General features: G+C 36.7%; 1 protein-coding gene across 1 annotated transcript in view; it reads right to left on the minus strand.

Moving 5' to 3' along the window:
- crhr1 (corticotropin releasing hormone receptor 1) overlaps nucleotides 1-25,349 on the minus strand; it is a 150,392-nt gene that overhangs the window by 15,580 nt on the left and 109,463 nt on the right. Inside the window, exon 7 of the mRNA XM_065252717.1 lies at nucleotides 6,240-6,360. Coding sequence (XP_065108789.1) covers nucleotides 6,240-6,360 — 121 coding nt within the window. The remainder of the gene's footprint in view (nucleotides 1-6,239; nucleotides 6,361-25,349) is intronic.

A 25,349-nucleotide genomic window follows, 5' to 3' on the forward strand; every position in this document is an offset into this window, starting at 1 on the left:
CATAAGCTCATCCAAAGTATCATATGTTATTATTATGAGCATGCTAACATGTGCTTATGCTAATTAGTATGATATAAAAACGTTATATATAAAATAACAGAATTGAGTTTTTCAGACTACACTACATTGAGTTATTCAAAATACGCTTAATTGAGTTCTTCAGACTACACTACATTGAGTTATTCAAAATACGCTAAATTGAGTTATTCAGACTACACTTAATTGAGTTGAGGCAACTTATTGAGTATTGCCATTTACTTTAAATTGAGTTGGACCAACTCAATATATTTTAATTATGTAAAGCAGATTTTTATGAGTTAGGGGTACACATTCATATTGGATGGAAATCCTGCCCACAATTTTATTGAGTTAATCCAATGAATCATTTTTTTGAGTGTATCTAATTTAATGTTAACAAAAGCTGTACAAACAATACTGCTGCAAAGAGCTGGAATGAAGTCCACAAGCAAACCTGATCCATGTTATCCCAGCATGATTTCAAACAAAAGATACACTGTCAGAAAAAATCTATTGTGTACCTTTAAAAGGGGACATATCATGACAACTGACTTGTTCAATGTTTAAGTGCTATAATTAGGTCCGCAGTGCTTCTATTAACATAGAAAATGAGTAAAAGATCAACACAATAACCTCTGGTAAACCATTCTCTGCAAGCATGTGAACTTTTTTATTTGCCTCCCCTTGTGATGTCAGAAGGGGATAATACCGCCCCTTAATCTGTATTATCCAACCACGTCACACTCCCATTTAGTGCAGAGATCATTAATTTGCATTTAACAGGACACACCCAAAAGAGCAAAATTTTGCACACACCTCCAAAGTGACATTTTAAGCATGCTAATACATTATCTATATGGTATTTTGAGCTAAAATTTCACAGATGTACTCTGGGGACACCAAAAGTTTATTTGACATCTTAAAAAAATCTTGTGAAATGTCCCCTTTAAAGGTACAGTTAACTGTTTTGTCCCCATAAAATTTGACTGTTCCTTAAGGCACACAATAGGTCCTATAGGGTATAATATTGTACCCCCAAAGTTACAACATTTTAATGTGTAGTATATTCATAAATGTATAAAAATGTACCTTTGATGGTACCACCCCAGTAAAAGAAAAGGTTAATTTTGTACCTTTTTATCTGACAGTGTAGGACATCTGGGCGCCTCATTTATAAAACTGTGCAACGTATCCTTACTAAAAGTCTACGTACCCACAAAAGCCAAAAATGGCATACGGCAAAAAATAATAAGACTTGTGTTCCCTTTATAAATCACAGATCACCTGCAAGTGTGTGTACATGAATCATCCTCAGATCCCACCTTGCTAGACCATGTTCCCGTCAAGTTTGTTATAGATCACAACCTTTGCGTGGGAACTGGTGTACGCACGTTTCCAGCCCTGTTTTGTGCATACGCACGCTTTATAAATGAGACCCCTGGTAAGTATTTGTAAACCATTAACAGTTGACATTTCACAATTAGCTTATACTACATTATTAGATCTATTGAATTACTTTTGCTTGTTTGTTTTTTTCAATGTGGTCTAAGGCTTTTGTACCCCACTGTTTAATTCCAGGGATCTCCATTGTTTTGACCATATTTCATAACTAGGCTCTGTCAAGATGTCCCACGAGAAGATAAAAATCTGTCGGCCTCAGCACTAGACTGAAGATTACAGTTTGAGTTATGACTGAGGTGACACCTAAAGATTTAAAGTAGCAAACCTTCGGTTTTGCCATAAAAGGAGTGACACACTTTCCCCCTCTTCCACTGACTGTTAGGGAAATCCAAACTAACACTTATTTCAGCTTTGTGGGCTTAAGAAACTATTGAAGACTCATATTTTCCGGGCATTAACTGGCCAGCTAATAGTCCATAGACCATTACATATATTCTTTGTTAACGATTTTGTTTCAACATGTGAAATAGAGGGTTGAAAATGAAAGCTCCCGGAGTCATAAAATCCTCCAGCTTAGAGAAGTATTTCTGAAACATTTCGTCTGTCTACAATTTTACAGCGCATTTCATTATAAGTCCCATGGTGTGACAAGAATTTAGGACCTTGCAGAGATTATAAGCTTCTCTCTTTATTGCTAATGTTGCAGTTGTTTACTGAACAGTGTTGTTCATTTACTGGTTTCGAGTAAATTCTTCACAAAGTAGCATTTCACACAATAAATGTGCTTGTTTAAATGTGCTGTAAAACCCGACTCAGTGGGAATATAAAATCTGTCAGAAAAAGCATTTTCTAAATGGATGCATCGTGCAACTAATTGGACACTAATAGGCAAAACTGAACCTCTTCTGAAAGTTCGGTTATTTTTATTCACCTTTAAACAAGCACAATGTTTTTCTGGTGAAACACAAAAGTAGAAATTTTTATGCAGCGCACATTCATACTGTAGTGACCATGTCTGTTAAAATGTAATAAGCGAATTTCAAACAGCCTTGAAGGACACAAAGGTAAAGAGCGACACTTGAAGGATTCTTCCAGATAAAGAAAAACATACTTTGTTGTTTTCATGACTCTTTTAGTCGTAAACACAATTAATGTATTTCATTTTGTAAAGTCTTTGGAAGACACTACAGTTTTGAAAACTAGTTTTGAAACACTCACTCGTTCTTTATATATATATATATACACTTTTAATATTTATATATTACAGAATAATAATAAATTGGTCCATTATGCAGTGGCAGCCGCTGACTTCTTTTTTTGAGGGGCACTCGATGCAAAGTTCGTCACAACATGTATGTAGTCCATCATGTGTGTGGTTCGTAATTTCAAAATATGTGTTCTGCACATTGAGCGATCCTATATTTGTGTCTTGTCAAAATAAGTGCCTGCTGCAGACTCGTCTAAAAGGGTTTATGATAAAAGAGACGCTCGCATTTGCCAGATAATCACATAATCTCATGCTTAATCAGAGTTTACTGTTAAGTGGGTGTCTTGCGTTTATTTTGTGAACGTGAGCATCTCTTTTATCACGAACGGTTTTGACGCGTGTGCAGCAGGCACTTATTTTGACAAAACACGTGATGCACATGATTCACATGACGCAACAAACACATATTTTGAAAATGTAAGCAACACACATGACACTAACACTTATTTTGAATTTGTGAGTCACAAGCTGCCACTGCCACTATGGCGTAACGCAAATGTAACTGTGGGAGTTATGTTGGTGACTAAAAACATCCGAAATAAAACAAAACTGTTATATTTTATCATCTGAAGTGCAGCCACTCTTTGCCTAGAAATTGCAAAACCGTACTCATTTCATTTTATCAAGAAGCTTCTTGAAGATTCCCCTAAGGAAGATTATTAAAGAATATTGTCTTTATCTGGGCTTTAATTGGCTGCTTTTCCTTCATTATTTAGTCTAAAGGAGATCGCACACCGAATGAGAAGCGCATCGCCGTGTCACGTCTAGGACAACTTGAAGGTATTGTAGACTTGTAGGTATTGTAGTGCACATTAAATAGCTCAAGCTTAGTCAAATAGCGTCTACTAAAATATACGTTAGCAGCCAATATTAATCGCTAATGATTTGGGACAAATATAATGTTTTTTAATGTTAAACTATGTGAGTGGCACTTTGTGGCGTGACAGGGATTTAAGCAGTGTCCAAAGTCACGCTGTGCGCACATTTATAGAAAATAATGTGTTCTGTTTTTAAATTCATGGTGCGATGCGGGATTTGTCCTCCGATGTGCGACCCCCTTTAGGGGCCGTGCACACCAAAGTTTGTATGTTTTCAACTGTTTCCAATGGAAGCTTGATGTTTTTTTCGTGCTGAAAGCTGGCGCTCTGTTTTTTTGCGCTTATCGCTGAGCCCCGAAAGTTTTAAAAAATATTCAGCTTTGGGTGAAAAGCTCAGCTTGTCAATGTCAGTTCTCACATGGCCATCCAATCACAGTGGAGAAGGGGCGGGACAAATATCACAACAACTAACCGGCGCATCGTACAACGACTGATAAACAAAGCTGGAGTATCACAGCAACCAATGCGCTCAGCTGATAAAAACAGCTGGCATTCGGTATCCTGCAGGTGTTTTCAGCCGCGTTTAAAAGCTTAGGTTGCCATTTATAAAAAAAATTAAAATGTTTTTTCTAATAATCGAAATTAATCTGTTTGTCATTTATTGTCTACGAAAGTAATGTCAAGCATTTAACTATACACCTTCAGATTTTTAAGATTTAACATTTCAGTCAAGTGTTTCAAAACTTTTGACTGGTAGTGTATAATATAATATTTTTGTAAGAAATAAATAGAAATTTAGGGTGAAAATTAAATGGGTCTATTTTACACCATAGCTATTCGCTCACAAATCAGTGGTTTTAAAGCTGCAATCTGTAACATTTTTTTGTGTAAGCTTATAATAATAATAATGATTTATAATTTGAGCTGTCAGGTTGGATTTCCCAGAAAATGTCAAATTGACGTCATTGAATTTCAACCCATATCAGAATCTTTATGGCCATGTACTGCGGGTTTACATGTACAAGGAATTTGTCTTGGTGTACTGGTGCATAAATATGACAGTAACAACTACAATACAATTATTAAGAAAATTTTTTACTGTTTACAGTGTACACTCACAAAGAAAGGATTTTTACACATTTTTTGTGTTATGCTTTAAACACATTATGTGTCATTTTGTGTTGATGCTGTGTTAAAATAAAACACAAGTTGCATTAATAGTAACACAAAATGTGTTATTCCAATAATAACACAGAGATATGTGTATTCTGGGACACAAATTTAGTGTGTTGTCCCTAAACTAACACTATTTGTTTTCCCAAAATAGACGCTTTTCTGTGTTATTATTGGAACAACACATTTTGTGTTACTTTTAACATCTTGTGTTGTCACTTTTATTTATTTTAACACAAAATGACACATTATGCGTTAATAGCATAAAAATGTGTAAAAAAAGGAACACATCCTTTCTTAGTGAGTGTAGGATTGAGGTAGTATTTGTTTGTTTTCTTATGCAATTCCAGCATCCATGGCTATACTCATGGTGAAAACGGGTTAATCCGCACACAAGTTAAGTCGGGAAAGGACAATTTGGCCTAACCTGCATGTCTTTGGCCTGTGGGTGGAAACCAGATTACCTGGAGTAAACCCACACTGAGACAGAGAAAATGCAGTTCCACACAGAAAGACTTTAAACCAGGGCCCTGCTTGCTCTGATGCAATGCCGAACTTCAACCCACGTAAAGATGTAGAATTACAACCTGTAATTTTATGTTTCAAACAGAGATGGCGACAAAGAGGCAAAACGTTACAGATTGCAGCTTTAAAAACCCCAAAAGATTTTGGACCCGTCACTGAATAGCAAGTAGGAGAATTAGGCCATCGTTGTTAGACAAAGACCTGCAAGAATGTTTAATTACTTCACCTTAAAACCCCCTCAACTTTTTAGCTTTTTTTAAAAAGTAACACACTTCAGGGGAACGGCACCTCAGAGGTGGAACTAATGCACTGCTACACAATACGAGCATAGAGAGGCAATTAATTGTGCCTTGCGTGAAACACTGATAAACAAAGACAAAAATGATGCTTTGGCAACAACAAAAGATGCAGAATCAAGGTCAAACTCGCTAGAAACTAATTCTAATACCTTCCAAAGGCTGTGCGCATTATAAATTCTGATATAAGCCTGAATGTGAAATCCAGTGTTTACGGTTAAAGCACGCTTGGTAAGGACCCTTAGGGACTGATATTGACATGACAGTAGATGAATTAATAACCCAGCACAGATGAGTTGATTAAGGAGGCCCAGAAATCTGAAGGGTGATTAATTTTCTACAAGGCACACTGAATGGTGACTAAGATGCCAAGCTGTTTGCATTCCCTCCCACACACCCACATCTAGTGCCCACTACACCACGCACACTGAAACCAAGCAGGCTTTAATTTCTGTTACAAAAGCGCAGAAATAAAACTCCAGGGGTCAGAGGTTTTCAATTCAATTAATGAAGAGAGAAACCTGTGCTTCTCTTTGTGTATGTGTGAAATGATACAGTGAGGTAAGGAGGAACATATTGAGTGTGAACAACAGATGGATTTAAACAATAGAGTGGGTGTGTGTGTTTTGTTAGAAGGAACATGGATTAAGTGCTCAATGTTTGTGTATTTTGACAGGACATGTAATAGGACAGAGGCATGTGTGTTTTCGGGTGCATTGGTCTATGTGTTTGTGCACTCACCCCATTGCTCTCGTGCACCTCTGGATTCATGGTGAGCTGAACAACAAACCAGGTAGCATTCCGGAGGATAAACGCCGTAATCAGGTTCCAGTGGATGATATTTCTCAGGCACCGGATACTCCTGAGAATGATGGGGGAAGAAAGATGGAGGAGGAGGAGGAGAGAAGAAATGAAAGAACAGCAGGGAACAAAAGCAAGAAATAAAGATGATAAAGGAAAAGAAAGAAAGAAACAGGGAAAAAAGAAAGAGAATAGAATAGAATGGAAGACAGGATGGAAGAATACAAGGAAGGAAGGAAGAAAGAAAGAATAGAATAGAACAGAAGGAAAGACACAATGGAATAATGGAAGGAAGGGAGAAAGAAAAAAAAAGAATATAAGACAAGATAGAAGAAATAAAAGAAGAAGAAAGAAAGAATAGAATAGAATAGAATAGAATAGAATAGAATAGAATAGAATAGAATAGAATAGAACATAAGGAAAGACACAATGGAAGAATGGAAAGAAGGAAGGAAGGAATAAAAAAGAAAGAAAGAAAAGAAAACAAGATGGAAGAAATGAAGACAGAAAATAGAATAGAAAGGAGAACAGGATGAAAGAAAGGAAGGAAGGATGAAAGAGAGAAAGAAAATATAGAATAGCATAGGATGAAAGAATGGAAGGAAAGAAGGAAGAAAGAAAGAATAGAATGGAAGGGAAGAAGGGATGGAAGAATGGAAGGAAAAAAGGAAAAAAGAAAGGAAGGAAGAAAGAAAGAAAGAAAGAAAGAATAGAAGACAAGATGGAGGAAAGGAAGGAAGAAAAATGAGAAAATAGAATAGATTAGAAGGGAGGAAAGGATGGAAGAATAGAAGGAAGGAAAAATTAAAGAAAGAAAGAATAGAAGACAAGATGGAAGAAAGGAAGGGAGACAAAAGAAAGAATAGAATAGAATAAAATAGAATAGAATAGAAGGGAAGACAGGATGGAAGAATGAAAGAAAGAAAGAAAGAATAGAAGACAAGATGGAAGAAAGGAAGGAAGGAAGGAAGAAAAAAGAGAAAATAGAATAGAAGGGAGGACAGGATGTAAGAATAGAAGGAAGGAAAAATTAAAGAAAGAAAGAATAGAAGACAAGATGGAAGAAAGGAAGGGAGACAAAAGAAAGAATAGAATAGAACAGAATAGAAGGGAAGACAGGATGGAAGAATGGAAGGAGGGAAGAAAGAAATAAAAAATAATAGAATAGAAGACAAGATGGAAAAAATGAAGGAAGGAAGGAAGGAAGGAAAGAAAGAAAGAAAGAAAGAAAGAAAGAAAGAAAGAAAGGAAAGAATAGAAGGGAAGACAGGATGGAAGAATGGATGGAAGAAAGAAAAAAGAATAGAATAGAAGACAAGATGGAAAAAATTAAAGAAAGAAAGAAAGAAAGAAAGGAAAGAATAGAATAGAAGACAAGATGGAGAAACGGAAGGAAGGAATAGTATAGAAGACAAGATGGAACAAAGGAAAGGAGACAAAAGAAAGAATAGAATAGAATAGAATAGAACAGAATAGAAGGGAAGACAGGATGGAAGAATGGAAGGAAGGAAGGAAGGAAGAAAGAAAAGAATAGAAGACAAGATGGAAAAAAATTAAGGAAGGAAAGAAAGAAAGAAAGAAAGAAAGAAAGAAAATAATAGAATAGAAGACAGGATGGAAGAAATAATAAAGAAAAGGAGAAGGAAGGAATGAGTTAAGAAAGATAAAAGGAAGGAGGAAAGAAAGAAAAAGTAAGAATAGAAGAAAAAATAAAAAGAATACAGGGTGGAAGAAAGAAAGAAAGAAAGAAAGAAAGAAAGAAAGAAAGAAAGAAAAAAGAAAGTTAGTTGTTAGATAAACAACATTGTTTATCAAGGCCTAAGTTATGTTTGTGTGCTGTGTTTTGTTTGTCTCTGCTGCACGATTAAACATCAGATTTCATGTTGTTTTATTGGCTATACATCCAGTGTGCCATTGATCTTCCTCTCTGTGTCTTCCCATCAGCGCCTCTGTTTTGTTTATCTTCAAATAGCTCACCAACTGTGTAATGCATCTAATTCATATTTCATAATCAGCACTCATATCAGAAAAACACACTGTCCTGATAATCACTATCAAAATCTATATATTACTCTGTCAATATACTTTTTACAATGAATCAAATGAGATCTATATAATTTTAGGATACAGAGGAATCTCTTCTAAAAACCATGAGAGTCTCACTAAACCTGACTAGCATGTGTGAAGACAGATTTATATATATGTAAAGTAAGAAATGCACTAATGGTAAACACAGACAGGCCAAAGAATATTGATCACAGAACATTTTTAGTTTGCTATCTTAGAGTTACTGTAGTGTGTTAGTACAAACAGCATTTCTCTGAAAGCTTCTATTTCCACCAACAAATCTGTTTAAAATTTAAACACTGACCCTGTTTTGTTCTGCCTTGTGACAGAAAAACCGAGCGAAATTTTGTCATGACCTTTATTTGGCCTCTGTACTTTGTTCTGATGATATGTGATCTACACAAACACACTTAACTGCTGATAGCAAAAAAGCATCTAGAGTTTTAGCATGCAGAAAGGCATGTGAGCTGGCACTGAAAACACTTCTCAATTTCCTTTTAGCCCAGCTGGGAACACAAAGGGGTAGGGATCAATTTTTACAAAACACACATACTGATAAAATGTATAACCTGAATGCACAGTTGCTTTGGAAAAAAAGCCTAATTTCCTTTATGTAATTTCTTTTTATTGCTGATTCAGTTATTCTTGTTTACCTTTCTCATAATATTCACACTACTGCGACTGCAAGGTCGACTTGGCTGTGATATCAGCTTTAGGCTGGAGTCAGTATTTATGACTGAGATACCACCACTGCCCTCTAAATCCAAGCTTTTATCTTAATAAGACGAGCAACAAACTGGTCTTAGATAAAACAATTAAACGAAAACTCTTAAATCTCTTACCTAAAGATTTGACAGTTAGATGCCATAAAACTTTTAAATTGACCTTCTTTAAACTACATGCAAGTTCTCAGAAACCCCCAGAGCATCATGACATGAAGACAAGATTATATTAAAACATAGTCAAATTGATTCTTGAAAGGAATGGTGTTTTCTGCTAAAACTAAGAACTTTGCAAAATTCATAAAGAACAAATTACACTTTCACCGTAGAAAACATGCTCATAACGCTCAACATTTCCTCTAGGGCATGCCAAAAATAGGCTAATGTGTAAATTTCGTTTAGATGCTTCACCCTCTCTGCAGAGATGTCAGGGTATGGTGCAGTCATCTCCATAATGATCTCTGGCCTCATAATGATCTTCTAAGACACATTTACAGTTCATATGGAAAGTGAGCTTGGCTTTCTTCCAGTGGCGAGGCCAGAAATTTTAAACTGAGTGGACCTCTGTGAAATCAAGGCCTACTCTCAAATAACATAATTTTACAATATTGTTAAATGGATTACATTACGTGTTTTGAGTCATGAATACAAAAAGAATTGGATCAGCAAAAAGAGTTAATAAGGAAAATTTAATTTTAAGCATATGGAAATAGAAAAAAACAAATACACTGCAAAAAAATGATTTTCCAAATTCTTAGTATTTTGTTCTTGTTTTCAGTGAAAATATCAAAAAATTCTTAAATTAAGATGCTTTTTCTTGATTAGCACAACGACCCAAGAAAATAATTCTAGTTTTTAGAACGAAAATATCAAATTTAAGTGATTTTGTGCATAAAAAAGCAAAAAAAAAAAAAATCTGCCAATGGGGTTAGAAAAAAATCTTGAAAATTTTTCTTAAACACTAAATTCAAGAAAAATTCAAGAAAAATGTGCTTACCCCATTGGCAGATTTTGTTGCTTGTTTTATGCACAAAATCACTTACATTTGATATTTTGGGTCTAAAAACTAGACTTATTTTTTTGGGTCGTTTTGCTCATCAAGAAAAAGCATTTTAATTTAAGAATTTTTAGATATTTTTACTGTAAACAAGACAAAAATACTAAAAAATTTTTTTCTTGAAAATCTTTTTTTGCAGTGTACAAACAAAGTACAACAGTGGTAGGTACAAAAATATAATCAAATGTATACACTTTTTTATTTTATAAATTAAATATAATACATCTTTTTAAAGCTACATAAGTGGTTTTCCTTGATTACGGATTTGAATGAACAGATTTCTTGAGGGTACTGCCTGTTTAAGACTAAATAAGCACGAATCTATACCTGTCATGACACACACATCTGATTTCTTTCTGAACTGTTTGCGTTCACTTTAAGACATAACTGACTGTTTTTATGAGAATACTTGAAATACTGTGATATTTCAAGATAATTTTGCATGTATGTGTCCTGTCAAGTGCATAGATATGATATTCTGTTCATGGTTTTTAAATGCGCGTCACCATGTGCAAGCTTATGATTTATACAATTTGAGTATGTGTGTGCGTCTGTGCAGTGGCGTGTTTACCATTTTGGTGGCCCTTTGCAAAGTCCAAAAACTGGGGCCCCCCATGCCCCAGCATTGCCCAAGGTTTTTCATTTGAATTGCATAACAATAATATTCAGTATATAGACTTAAGTGAGATATATAAACCTGGTTTATTTTGTTTTACACTGCTTAAAATAACACTAAATTGTTAGTTTGGTATGACAAAAATTCTTGGTTTAAAAAAATGTTTCATGCCCCTTTCAAATATATCTTTTGCTTATGTATTATAGGATGTATTTAAAACAATGTAATTAAAACTGCAACTTCAGTGTCTGAAATCTTACTAAAAAAAACTAAATGAGGAAAAAGATGAAGCATTAGATTAAGATTCATAACAGACTGAACTAACAAACACCAGCAAACAACATTGTAAGTTGGTTATTGCTTGAATTTATGGATGGGAATCACATAAAACTCTTATGTTCATATTGCAAAAACAAACTTACTGTGAGATACAACAAGGATATAGACTAGAAATACACTAAAGATGAGATTTTAATGACAATGATGAGATACAGAATATGATTTATGTATTTTCGACCTGAGTTAAACCCCTGCGTGGTGTCTTTATCATGTTTATACCTGTGCGAGTGTGGAACAAAAGATGCATGTCATCAAACCAAACCACCAATCACAAGTGTGAAGCCCAAAGTCTTTAAAGTAAACTTGACCATCGATTGAATGTTGTGCAGTACGAGAGCATAGAGAGAGTCGAGCGAGCGCTCATTCCAGCACTTGTGTGGCTGCATTTGTGTGCGATGAGCAGAGGTGCGCTTTCCCATAGAGTTTCGCTCATGAAGTAGCCTATATGTGACCTCGCGAGGATGAGCGCAAATATTATTCTACGTGCATACTCGCACATCTCTCGCTCGCGCGTGCTTTAGCCGTACCTTAGATTTGGGGTCTGAATAAACGTGACATACTTTCGCACACCTTGTGGCCAGTAGGGGGCCCCCCAAGCCCACGAGGCCCCACGCAATTGCGTGGTTTGCGTGGTGGGTAAACACTGCTCACTTTAATGTTATCTTGCATTCAAATGGTTTAAAATTGCTGAAATGTCAACATTTGCAAGGTTATAAAAAAACACATGCAAATGATAAACTTTCTATATATAAATAGTTATTTATTTCTGAATTATGCTGATTTGAGCGATATATTTATGCATGATTTCCTCTGCTTTTCCACAAAAAATATTTTATGTCTCTTTTGACCTGGTGGCCCAACCATCAATCTGAGTGGGCCAGTGCCACCCTGGCCCTTTTGTAGCATCGCCACTGCTTTCTTCATGGATGCATAAAGCAAAGTTATAGCAAATGAAATGAAACATGGGCGTTTTCTCTTTGCTCTTGAAACTTTAAATCGTTAAGGTTATTAAGGGATGATGAAGAGATATATACGATTTTACATCACTCATTTAACCCATTTCATCATTTTTATTGATTATATTAACTCTGAGAGACTGTTAGACAGGACCGTAATGTTGCCATCACAGTTGGTTCGCCCTAAAGGTAGATTAATATCCAACTTTCTCTCTGTGTCTGAGCTTCTGACCTCTTCTCCAATTAACGATGACAGCTCAAAGGAAGGGAATGTAAAATAAAAAGAGACGAGGCTTTGTTAAATTGACCTCAAGCTATTAATGTGTCACTTTCAGGATTCTGTCTCCAAACAATCACATTTTCAGTCAGATGACATGAAAGAAACGCTTCAAGGTCTAAAAATAAAATCTGATTTGTACACCAAGGATATGCCAACTCAGTGTACATCCAAGTTATTATCAAGACACAGATGAAAAACAAAGTGTACAGTTTGACTGCACCTGCCAGTAATTCAGATTTGTTTTCCACACAGACATATTTATGCTTTTGTCCAAAGTGACAGGACATTTATTGTATAAATTGTTTTATAAGAATGTGTGTGTACCTGGGTATTTATTGAACCCATGACCTTTGCACTTCTACAATGTAAAAAAATATAGCAAATCAACATATTTTTTTTGTTACTTAAGCTTAACAAATTAATTTAAATAATTTTAACTTGTTTTTATACAGTAAGTTATGTCAAATTATCATGTCTTAAAATAGTAGGTTGAACTAACTTGCATAACCATTCTGCACTTATTTTTTGCAGTGTACATATAAATTTACATTTATGCATTTGGCAGACGCTTTTCTCCAAATCAAATTGCAGTGCATTTTTTTTATCAGTATGTGTGTTCCTTGGCTTAAATGACCCATGACCTTTTGAACTGTTATTGCAATGCTTTACCACATGAGTACGAGCGGCAGCTGTTGACTTCTTTTTTGAGGGCGCTCGATGGGAAGCTTGTCACAATATGTAGTTAGCCGTCACGTGTGTGACTCATCATGTCAAAATATGTGTTCAGCGTGTCATGTGAACCCTGCATCTTGTCAAAACAGGTGCCTGTTGCACAAACCGTCAAAAGGGTTTATGATAAAAGAAATGTCCGCATTTGCCAAATACTCGCTTAATCTCATGTATAATCAGAGTTTAGTCTTAAATGAATGTCTGGCGAGTATTTTGTTAACGTGAGCATATTTTTTATTATAAACCCTTTTGACGCGTGTGCAGCAGGCACGTATTTTGTCATGACGCATGATGCACGGTTCACATGACGCAACAAACACATATTTTGAATTCGCGCCCCTCAGAAAGAGAAGTCACCGGCCGCCACTGATGAGCACAATGCTAACACAATTCACTTTTTATTATTTAAATAATTTTGAGATCATTGACTTTTAATACATTTATAAATGATTAATTAAACTGAAATGTTGTATTATCCTTAAATAATATCTTTCTAAATATAAAGCTTCTTGTTTGAATGTTCGTGCCAGAGACATCACACATTCACTAGACATCCATGAGCATACAGTGCGCACGTTCACCCTTGCACAAAACACACTCATGAATATGCAATTAAAATTCTCCTCAGTTCTGCATTTATCTCAGCAGGAAGATGAAAGTGTGTGGAAATTCATTTATTATGAATGTGGGACGCAGGGCAACAAATTATGACATGCAGCGAAGGTCTGCCTTTGTATTATTGCCTGTGCTTTAATGACTGAAAAAGAATAAAGAGAACTAAATTCCTATAACATTTTTTTAAATACGTTTAAAAATACACCTTTATATAGTATGCTTGACTTATAGGCAGATCCATGCAGGATCTCCAGAATATTGTGAGAAATTTAAATAGGAAATCATAAAGGATTTAAATATACAATCAATCTTACTATTAATGTGTTAACAGTATGTCTCCCAACAAGATATTTAGCCCATGCATTTTTGAAATGCGCCTTCCGTGTCAATACATCTGTGTTTTGGTCCGTGTGATCATTGCCAGTTATCACGGGTGCTTAAATGAGACAGCAATGGCCCATAAATGTGACCTCCGATGGACGCAACTTCTGAAATAAGTCCCCGATTGAGTTATAAAAATCCACACGAGCCGGTTTGTAATTTGCAGGCAACAAAAAACATTGCAGAACAGATAAACTTCAGATGCACTCCTATATGTGTCAGGCAAGCCGAGAGGGGGGCAGGCACTTCAAAATGCGTAATTTTTTTACTATTGACATAACTGCTCAGTATAGCTACGTCTTTTTTTAGTGCCATCAGTCATTCAGAATTGTCTAATTGTTCTGTGTCTCCATAGTAATGAGTCAGAAAAGGTACTGCTCAGATGGTTTGCTTTAAAACCTGCATACAGAACTAAGCTATAAGGCTCCTGAGCCATCACAAGAACTGCCATTGAGATGAATGGAAAAGCTTTGTGCTGGTACTGTAGACCTCACTGTGACATACACGCTCTTTCAGCTCTAATGATAACATATCAAAGACATTAGATGTCGTGAAATTGACATCAGAAAGGAGCTCCATTAGAGGTCTAGGATTGGATAAAGATTATAAGCATGCTTCTTGTGAAAGCCTCTTTCATACAGATCTAAAGTCACCATTGCTTACCTAGACTACATCCTTCAACATATAAAATAAAAACATTTATGTGCATGAGGGGGTCTAATCGAGCAGCTTAGATGCAAAATCCACTAAACACCACCTCTGTCAAAAATTAGATAATGACATTAACCGAATGCTCTCTGCATATACGTTCATCAAATACTTTTGCTTCAAATCTGTTTAATCAGGCAATTCAGAAATACTGGTTTGTTGGCAGAATCCATTCATTTACAAGACAACATGTCTAAGATGCACTAGAGGTTCTTGACAGGTCCTTGTAGATGACCAGCAGGATCAAGGAAGTAAAATGAAGTGTACGAATGGATACATAAACACCTGTCTATTAAAACTATCTGTGATAAACAGCGGGAAGGGGGCATCTGCACAATGGATGGATGAATTGTGAAAATGATAATGACATTTTCCTGGTGACAGATGAGAAATCTTCTGGTGTTTCAGGAATGATAATTGCAAACTTCAGAGATCTGTGAATGCTGAGATGGTGAAAAGAGTTGACGTATATACTTAAAGGAATAGTCCATTTTCTTAAAAGAAAAATCCAGATAATTTACTCATAATGTCATCCAAAATGTTGATGTCTTTCTTTGTTCAGTCGAGAAGAAATTATGTTTTTTGAGGAAAACATTGCAGGATTTTTCTCATTTTAATGGACTTTTATGAACACCAACACTTAACACTTAACTCAATACGTAACAGTTTTTTTTTCAACAGAGTTTCAAAGGACTATAAATGATCCCAAACGAGGCATAAGGGTCTTATCTAGCAAAACGATTGTCATTTTTGACAATAAAAATAACAAATATACACTTTTAAACCACAATTTCTCGTTTAGATCCGGTCCAGCGCAACCTAACGTAAATGCGTAGTGACGTAGGGAGGTCACGTGTTACATATATAAAACGCACATTTGCGGACCATTGTAAACAATAAACTGACACAAAGACATTAATTAGTATCATTCCACATACAACAACGTCGGAACGGTCCTCTTCCAACACACTTGTAAACACTGGGGCGGAGTTTCGCGTTCGTCCTCTGTGACCTCTTGACGTCATGACGTATTGCGTGAGGTCACGCTGACGCTTTCAGGACTGGATCTAGACGAGAAATTGTGGTTTAAAAGTGTATATTTGTTATTTTTATTGTCAAAAATGACAATCGTTTCGCTAGATAAGACCCTTATGCCTCATTTGGGATCGTTTATAGTCCTTTGAAACTCCGTTGAAAAAAACTGTTACGTGTTGAGTTAAGTGTTAAGTGTTGGTGTCTATTAAAGTCCATTAAAATGAGAAAAATCCTGCAATGTTTTCCTCAAAAAACATAATTTCTTCTGGACTGAACAAAGAAAGACATCAACATTTTGGATGACATGGTGGTGAGTAAATTATCTGGATTTTTCTTTTAAGAAAATTGACTATTCCTTTAAGCTACACTCTGTTATGTATGAATAGTGGCATTGGGTTATAATTGAGTATTAGAGGTTATTTCGTCGAGAGCCAAGGGTTCAATTGAGTTTCTCCTTTCATATCTTCTTCATGCAATCCAATTATTAACATCATCACTTGTAAAGCTGTAACAAACAAACCCCCTCACGAGTCAATAAAAATTCATTTGTATTATGACTATACAGTAGGTCCCCCTGTAATCAATAATTTATCACTTAAAACTCATTTTTGAGCATCATATGTAAGTTTTTCACATGACAATAATTTCTTAATGCTTTAAAACAGGTTGAATGTAACTGTAAATCTATTTCTCATATAGCGCAAGCGCAAAGCATAATTTTAGTGTTAAATAATGAGTTTTACTAAAGTTTTACTAAAGACGCGCAGTAGGTAATTAGCGATTAATAGGTGTGGTCTAGTTATAGTCAATATTTTTGAATAATATGTTCCTTTAACTTATACCATGCAGAGGATTTTTTTAGCATGTAACAGTTTATTTTGAATGCCAGAGGAACATATTATTCAAAAATATTGTTTGCCACGCCATTATTTTATTTGCTGGAGGAAATCACTTGAGGTCACATAACACCAGGTGTTTCAAAACTCATTGTAAACTTTCACTTTTCAGTGTCTTTTGGCTTAGATAGATATGATGTCTGTGGTGTTGAACTCAAGTGCATCAGGCGTTAGTAGATCACACGCACCTCATCAGCTCTGCTTATTTGTGACCCTGAACTAATTTGCACTGCTCTTAGTAGATTGCGTTGGTCATTATGGAAATCACCTGTTGCCCTGTGTTATTTAATTTGCGCCTTTTTAGTAAATAAACTGCAGACTTACCACTCTGTAATTGCGCTCTCATGCTAATTTGCTCCGTTTAGTAAATCTGGCACTTAGTATACGGTGCATGTCTTTGGAAACTTCTATTTTATGGAAAAAAATACTCAGTAATGAATTGGTTTTTCTGTTTTTCTTAAAGCATCACAACCATAGACAAATAAACAAAACATTTGATTTTCATCACAGGGGGACTTTAAAGCAATAGTTTACCCTAAAATGAAGATTTTTTTTACTAGTTTGTATGCAAATATAGTTATTGTATTTCATCTGTATAAGAAAGGTAAATGTCTATTTCTATATAATAAAAGTGAATGAGAACTGGGGGCGTCAAGCTGCAAAATGATAACTGTTCCTTTAAATACCCAACCCAATTAATTGATAAGCACTACAGTTCCTACTGTGATGGATAAATGCGGACACATAGTGAGAGCGGATTAAGAAGAAGACTTTTATCTGGAGGAAGAACAGCTGTAAGGCCAGTGCTGCCCTTGTACAATAACACAAGCTCTGAGCTGTTAACAGTATCCGTTATTTCCGCAGTTCCCTGACCTCCTTCACACAACTCACTGAGCAGCGAAATCTGACGTTACTGTCTCATTAGTTACGGGGTGATACGTTCACAAACGCGCGCGCACACACACACATGCACACACACACACACACACACACACACACACACACACACACACACACACAGTCAGTGTACATGCGGGCACATTGTTTGCAAATCTGGCTTAGTGTGGTTTAGCCTAGGTATTTTTATTTATTCTTTTAAACCTTTAAGAAATGTCAAAGGGTAAGTTTATGTTGTAAAGAAACACTACTGTGCACATACGCATTCCTCTACAGAGAGATAAATACAACAATGAATACAAGCATCGATCGGTTTTGTTTAGACTGACAATGAGGTAAGTTTTAACTAAGTGACCCTGTAGTAAAGCAACCAAATTTGTACTCAGTATCTTGGGCAGCACAGTCCTGCAGGTCCCCATTGTTGTTTTGGTTATACTCGTGCATGTATACAGACTAAAATTAACACATGCACAACATGAATGCACCGTTATCACAGATTCACATTTTCATAGTTTACACAGAGACAACAAGGTGTCGTTTTCAAAATCTTGCACTTTGAAACACATCTTTGAAGGTTTACCCTAAGCCATGTCACACTGTATCATATAGGACAGAAAGATGTAAAAATGTTCTTGTCTTGTGTGAAGCTATGTAATAATTCTTAAAATAAATCGTAGAGGACCATTTTTGGGTAGGCTTTACTTGTACTTTAATTCAATTTTTACTTAATAAAGTGTAATCAGTGTCTGTACTCCATTGAGACCAACTCACTAAAGCTCAATGACATTTCGAGTGAATCTTACCTCCCAATGACCTTCTCCAGCAAATCTAACACATGGATGGAGTCCACTTTGTCTTTACTGCAGTGTGATGTGACCGACCCTGTTTCCGTCCACCCAGAAGCTCCAGCTCTCTCACCCTTCCCCATTAATGCCCCAAACCAGCTTCCAACTCCCAAAGAGCCCAACAGGAAAAGCCACACATCATCTGGACATGAAGGGCTGAGTGATCGTATTTGTGTGTGTGTTGCACTTTCATAGCTCAAGAGACTTTGCTGAGTAAAGATGAAGCGTGTCATTTCTGCATCACTGGCTTTAGTGAACAGAATTGCAAAAATATTGCTAACTATTGGTCAATCAAACAGTTAATCCCAACCCAGAGAAATATTACTACAGTACTGTACTGCATCTCTGGTCGGGATGCATAACAAATAAAGCAATGTTTTGATACTACCCAGAGCCAAAAAGAAATTAAACAATTTTATAGCAATAATAAAATAACAATAATAATAATAAAAATGTATTCAATGTAAATTCTTTTTCACAAATGTTCCTCTTACAACTCTCACTGAAACAAAAAAGACAACCCATATGGAAGCCACAGCATAAAGGAATAAGTACTTTGCCCCAAAATAAAAAAGCACAATCTGAGTTATATTAATGTCCTGGCTCTTTTCAGATTTATAATGGCACTGGATAGTTCATTCTTAAAGCTCCAAAATCATATCCATCCATCAAAAACTAATCCATACAGTTATTAAATGTTTTCTGAAGCGAAGTGATGGGCGAAATCCCTGACCTAGATTTGCCAAGATTACAAAGTCTACAAATTAGAGCACAGTGTGAGAGATTTATTCTGAAAGTCTACAGGAGACGAGAGCGAGATTACAGTTTTGTGTTGTTAGTAAAAAACCTCAGAATCCCTTTAGCAAGCAGTCCTTATTTTCTTTCCATTTAATATCATTGCTTTGCGAGAGAAACTACAGAGATATCGTCACATACAAGTGAACGACTCGAATAGTTCATCATTACATAAAAACCAAGCTGTGGATAATCCATCTCTGATGAGAAAAACATTGTCTGATAGATAAACTCCCACCCCGATCAACGAGCACAAACAAGAGATGATGAGGTTCGGCTCACAGGATTTAGATAAAAGAAATTCAACTTAATAGTTGTTTACATTTGCTTCCTATCTAAAGAGGATGTGTGTATTATGGCTCACTGTGCAGTCCAAGACAGGGATTAGGGTCTACTATTCAAACTTGTGTGACATGTCAGTTAGAAATTTGACATTGAGAAAATAAGGACTACTAACCTGTACATTGATCAATATTGTGACACATAAAACAGGAAACAAAACACGCTATAATAAAAAATTACCAATTTAGGAATTTACTACTACTACCTACACATGCAAAATGATGACGAAATAACACAATATTTGTCAGCTCTGTCAAGGGTTGCGTGCTAAAGATGCTGTCATAGTTTGGAATGCAAATATAATCAGAGCTCTGAGAAAATTGCATTGTTACTTTCATCACGGATTACTTTCGCCCCGGTTCTCCTCTATTAATGTTTGGAAGCATAATGCTGAGTTTACACCAAACGCGTTTTGGGCGTCAAAATCGCGTCTACCGCGCGTGGTTTGCCGCTTGAACAATTTGTATGCATTCGCGCGTGTAGAGCGGAGTAGACGCGCGGAAAAAGCAAGCATTTGACGCGCGTCAGAGGCAAACTCCGCTTCTTGTGGGAGGGGCAAGTGCTATGCAGTTGTCTGTTTGCAAAATGACTGATGTTGATTGTTTATTTATCGAGAGAGTTACCAGTTTGTATTTGGTAACCTTACTATAGGGGGAAAATAAACAGTGCGGGTCGATAAACGTCAAGTGACTCAAAAGTGAAGAGTGTATTACAATTACCAGGTTGCCCAATGTCCGCACTGACAGTCTTCCAAGCGAGGTCCTTTTTATTCCTGTCTCCTCTATAGAAATAATAAGAACTTGTGTCGTATAGCTACGGGTGACTGCTTATGGACAATATCAAGCGTTGGTTGAATGAGTGACTCCGGGCGGGGCTGCCACAACAGCAGCAAGCAGGCTCCTGATTGGTTAACGCGGCGCGAAATTCCGCCAAAGTTCAAATATTTCAACTCGGGCATCAGCCGCAAATTCGCGTGAACCGCAAGATGCACAAAAAGCACATTTCGCGCGTACCGAGCACAATGCTCAATTCGCGCGAGCTTCACGCGCGAAAGAGGCGGAAACGCATCTTCCGCGCCGAACGCCCCTTCCGCGCCGCGGGACCTCCTGACGTGCGTCAACGTGTCTTCACATTGACTTAACATTGAAATCACTCGCGCTTAACGCCTCTACCGTGGTTGGTGTAAATGCAGCATAAGACCAATAAGACCAATTCCAGTTTGTCAAGAGTAAAGTATAACTAAGCAGATAAGGAGAGAAACTATGACTGATTTATATTTTAGGCTGCAGAAAACTTTTAAAAAGCTGATGATTAGAGTAGTTATCCTATAATAGCTTTGCACGAGCTATGATCATTCCTTTGACTTTTTAATTTGCAGCCATTTTACTTATTAGAACAGAAACCCGCTTCTCTGATGAGGCTTTTATGCCATTAAAGAAATAAATATGTACATTTTGTTCTTGGTACATTAAAGAAATACTTATGTTTATTACTATAAAATTATACACAAACTTCTTATTAAATTTTAAGGAAAATGTAACGGATCAATAGCTCCTTCAAAACAACATAACACCTATTCCTTAAAAATGTAGCTTAACTGATAAAGCCTTGTTTTAGAAACGCAAAGGTCGTGGGTTCGGTTCTCAGGGAACACTCATATGGATGAAAAATGTATAGCTTGAATGCACAGTAAGTTGCTTTGGATAAAAGCATCTGCCAAATGTATAAATGCAAATTTAACAATGTCATTTTAAAATTGTTTTCACTCCATGTATTAAATACAAAAGTATGTCTGCATATCTCACCGTTTAATGCACACTTTAATTACACACAAGGGTAAGAGCGGCATCTTTTGCAAACCATCACCGTGGCAGCTGAGGATAGGGGGTTGGGTTTGGGGTGGTACAGGCTGGCAGCACTGGTGACAAGTGGACATAAGTTCTCCCCAGTGGAAACCTGGAAGTGTGCCTACTGCAGCACTCCCAACCAGCACAGCCCTGTTCATGCTACAGGATAATGAATGAAATTTAATTCCTATAATACTGCACTGTAGCTCATCTGAACTCCAAACTGACCCAACCTTCAGCTTAATAAAGATAATGTTAATCTTGAGCAGGCTTGGACAATATCACCAAAATATTATATCCTGGTATGAGCATTTTAATATCTCTGCATAGATAACACTTCAGTTGAATTCTTCTGCATATTAATGCTCTAAGTGGCATTGTTACTCAGCATGCTCGTATGCGAATATTTTTGCATTGCAAAGTTGCTACCGATGAACACTCAAACGTCACACAGTACAATATGTGCCATCTTCCCTATTATTTCATGCTAATGCATGCTTTCAAATGCTAAATGTTTTAAAATGATTACCTTGCATCATTGCTTTTGTCGTCTGAAAATAAACATGCTTGATAAGATGAAAACATTATAGGTTTGTTGTATATCTAAGGTGTTGGTGGCGGTCTGGCAGTGTGTGTGCTGGTCTCAGAACAAGAATGAGTCAGTGCCCAGAGGCCTGTGTTTCTCATATCAGGCCAGCTAGGTTGGCAGGAAAAGATCTGATCATTACACTACTAAAGCTGTCCATTCACATACCACTGCTTTGCTTAACTTAAGAGGTCGTTGTAAAGGGTCCTTTAAAAAGTTTCCACAGGATTTCATTGGTGTTTTATTCATTTGGGGATTACATAAAGAGCGTTCAGCATTCAATACCCCATAACTCTTAAAGTTTGCACTGCTATTAAGCTGACCAACAGGAAAGAACAACAGACTGTGTTTCATAATAAAAGCAAAAAAGAACATGCTTGATTTTCTTAAAACACTTAATATATTGTGCATTTAGGTACGGCCTTTTCTTCCACATGCCTTCAATCTCTGCATGGGTCTAGCGGCGTTCCAGTGCCTGCTCCCAACCTCAAACGTTTTGCCTATTAGCATTCACATTGCCTGTGTTAATAGAGGCATGTTATCACAGCTGCCTATTCAAGACTTCTCCCTCATCATTCACTTCTCATTGATCCACTGCACCAGGCTTCCCCCCAAGAGATGTCCCTTCATGAATAATCGCCCACTTGCACCATTCTGGATGCACAATCTGATCCTCCACAGCTAATTCTGAAAGGGGTCAGAGGCAAAGTCATAGAGTGTTGCAATCTCAAGCCATCAGCATGGTATCAATAATCAAAAACTGCTGGGAACTAAAACGGTATGCTCAGTGTGGTTTAGGGCCCCTCGCGACGAAGGGGGCGATACTAATGAGCCAGGACCACTGTGTCCAGCGACTGCAGCACTAGAGACACGGACCTCCTGGAGCGTTCTTAAGCCCAAATGGTGTGCAGATGTACTGGTATCATCCCCTGCTGGGGTCCAATACGAGCGACCTGTCTGTCCAGTCGTACGGTACATTGGGGATGCTGGCAGAGGTCCATCGCCTCATACGGTGACCATGTGCTTGGAGATCTGCTGACTCCATCACCCTGCTGAACTCATTGCGTAAGCATGGATGAAAATAGAATAGCAGAGGTCCTCCTTATCTTATGCTACTTAAAGTCGCAGAAAAACGTTTAGTGTAAAATGTTTAAGGAGATGTGTTGGGCATGTCACTCAAAATCACAATGCAATGTTTTCCTACAACGAATCACAATGCGTGCTAAGCTTATAATAATCATTTATTAATTAAGTTGTCAGGTTAGATTTCACAAGAAATTCTATTGGTTTTAACATGCAAAATAACCTGCAATATTTATTTCAAACAGAGATGGCATAAGAGAGGCAAAAGTTATTGAAGCTTTAAGTTTAAAATAAAAATTCTTACTTTTAGAAATTTTGTACAATGTACAAACCCCTGTGGCGTCAGTCGACCCGCTCCGCTGAGCCTCATTTAAGTTGCATTTAAGCAAATATGCGGACGTGCGCATCGTTCTCAACCTGTGGATGTTTTTCACCACTAAAAGGGAGTTTGGGAACATTCAGCAAAGCACAGATGACAACAGGTTTACTTGAGACAGCGCAAGCTAGCACGAAGGTAAAGCTAATCTTTTACATTATAGCGATGACGCTGGTAGTGACGATTCTATTCTCTCAGACCAATCAGTGATCTACAGTGTTTTCGCGTCACATTTTGGTATCAGCTCGGCTCGCTTTGTTTAATTAAGGAAAATAAACTTTATTTTGGGATAACACCCATGACCTGTGCTGTGCTAATGTAATGCTTTACCATTTGAGACTCAAAAGAACAATAATCTCTAAAACAAACAAAAAAAGTTATAAAAACTCAAAACTAACCTAATTGTTTTTCCAATTTTCCCTTGTCACTCCATATTTTAACATCTGTCCATGTAACTTCATAACATTTAAAAAAAAAATCAACAGAAAGATATTACAAAGTTAAAGCCACAAAAGGGCAGCTTTAACAATATGTTTTTTGTCCTGTATTTTTATTTGGTTATTTAGTGATCTAATGGGCAAAATTTAAAAGGTCCCATGCTATGCTAATTAATACAAAACGTTCCTGGACAGCTTCTGGATTGGATCTGTTTTTTAATAAAAGTTTGAAACCACTTGTGCCACCCAATTTAGATAAACACACTTAATCAAAACCACATTACTATAGAAATTTTAAACGAAAATTATATGCTGTACTTTCCCAGGATCATGGATGAAATCTTGCCTTGTATGGAAGATAATGTAAACAGCCTCAATGTTTGACTTGTATGGAGGCCTCTGTTTATTCTGAAGCATTCCCTACTAATACAAATGCAGAAAAAATGACATGATGTGTACTGTCAAATTTTATAGCTTCTCTGTATTCCTCCTGTATCTGCCCTAAAGGCACCTGTAAGGAGTCTTTCACGTCAACGACGACAGGTAGGTGCTCTCCCAGTTCAGGGATTTGTCAAAAATGGGATAAGAAAAGCTGATGCCAACAGGGATCTGTCTCTGTTATATTGACCTATAGTGCCGTCCTTATAGCTTTGCTCTTCTTTCACACTTTGATGCCTGAGTAAACCGGTGAGCAACTGCTTTTTACCCATTCTTCTGAGAATGACTGAAGGGGTGGGTGAGACTCTCCTGACAGGGGTGCGATGGTGTGATACAGTATTTCTTTGAGAAGAACTGCCGCTATAAGAATTTGCCATTTAAAGGAAAACACCACCGTGGGTCAATATTTTACTATGTACTTACGTCAAATTAGATTAATTTATACATACCTTTCTGTTTTCAATGCGTGCACTTAATCTTTGTACAGCGCATTGTGAATGTGTTAGCATTTATTGCATTCCAAACAGAGATGAATTTAGAATCCAACACTTTTTCCTATTTAAAGACTATGTTGTGAACTATGAGAACTATATTTTATGGCAGAAGAGTACTTAGTTTGCTGCACTTCGACCTCGGGTGCATTAATATTGACAGAAGTTTTTGCTAGGCTAAATGCTAACACATTCACAAAGCGCTGTACAAAGATTAAGTGCACACATTGAAAAATGATAGGTATGTATTAATTTGTCTTAGCTGAGGTAAGAACATACCAAAATATTGAAAAATGGTGGTGTTTTCCTTTAAGACTTACAAATAAAATGACTTTTTAATCGAGGGAAAGCATCTTGTCTTGTCTAATGCACGTTATTTTTGCATTCATGTTCTAGATAGACCTGAACGTGGACTTAGATCTCCATTGTAGTCTCTGTTTAACTCTTTCACCGCCATTGACGAGATATCTCGTCAATTAAGAGAAAACGCTTCCCCGCCAATGACGAGATTT

The sequence above is a fragment of the Paramisgurnus dabryanus genome, chromosome 3 (assembly GCF_030506205.2).
Source record: "Paramisgurnus dabryanus chromosome 3, PD_genome_1.1, whole genome shotgun sequence".
Taxonomy (NCBI): Eukaryota; Metazoa; Chordata; class Actinopteri; order Cypriniformes; family Cobitidae; genus Paramisgurnus; species Paramisgurnus dabryanus.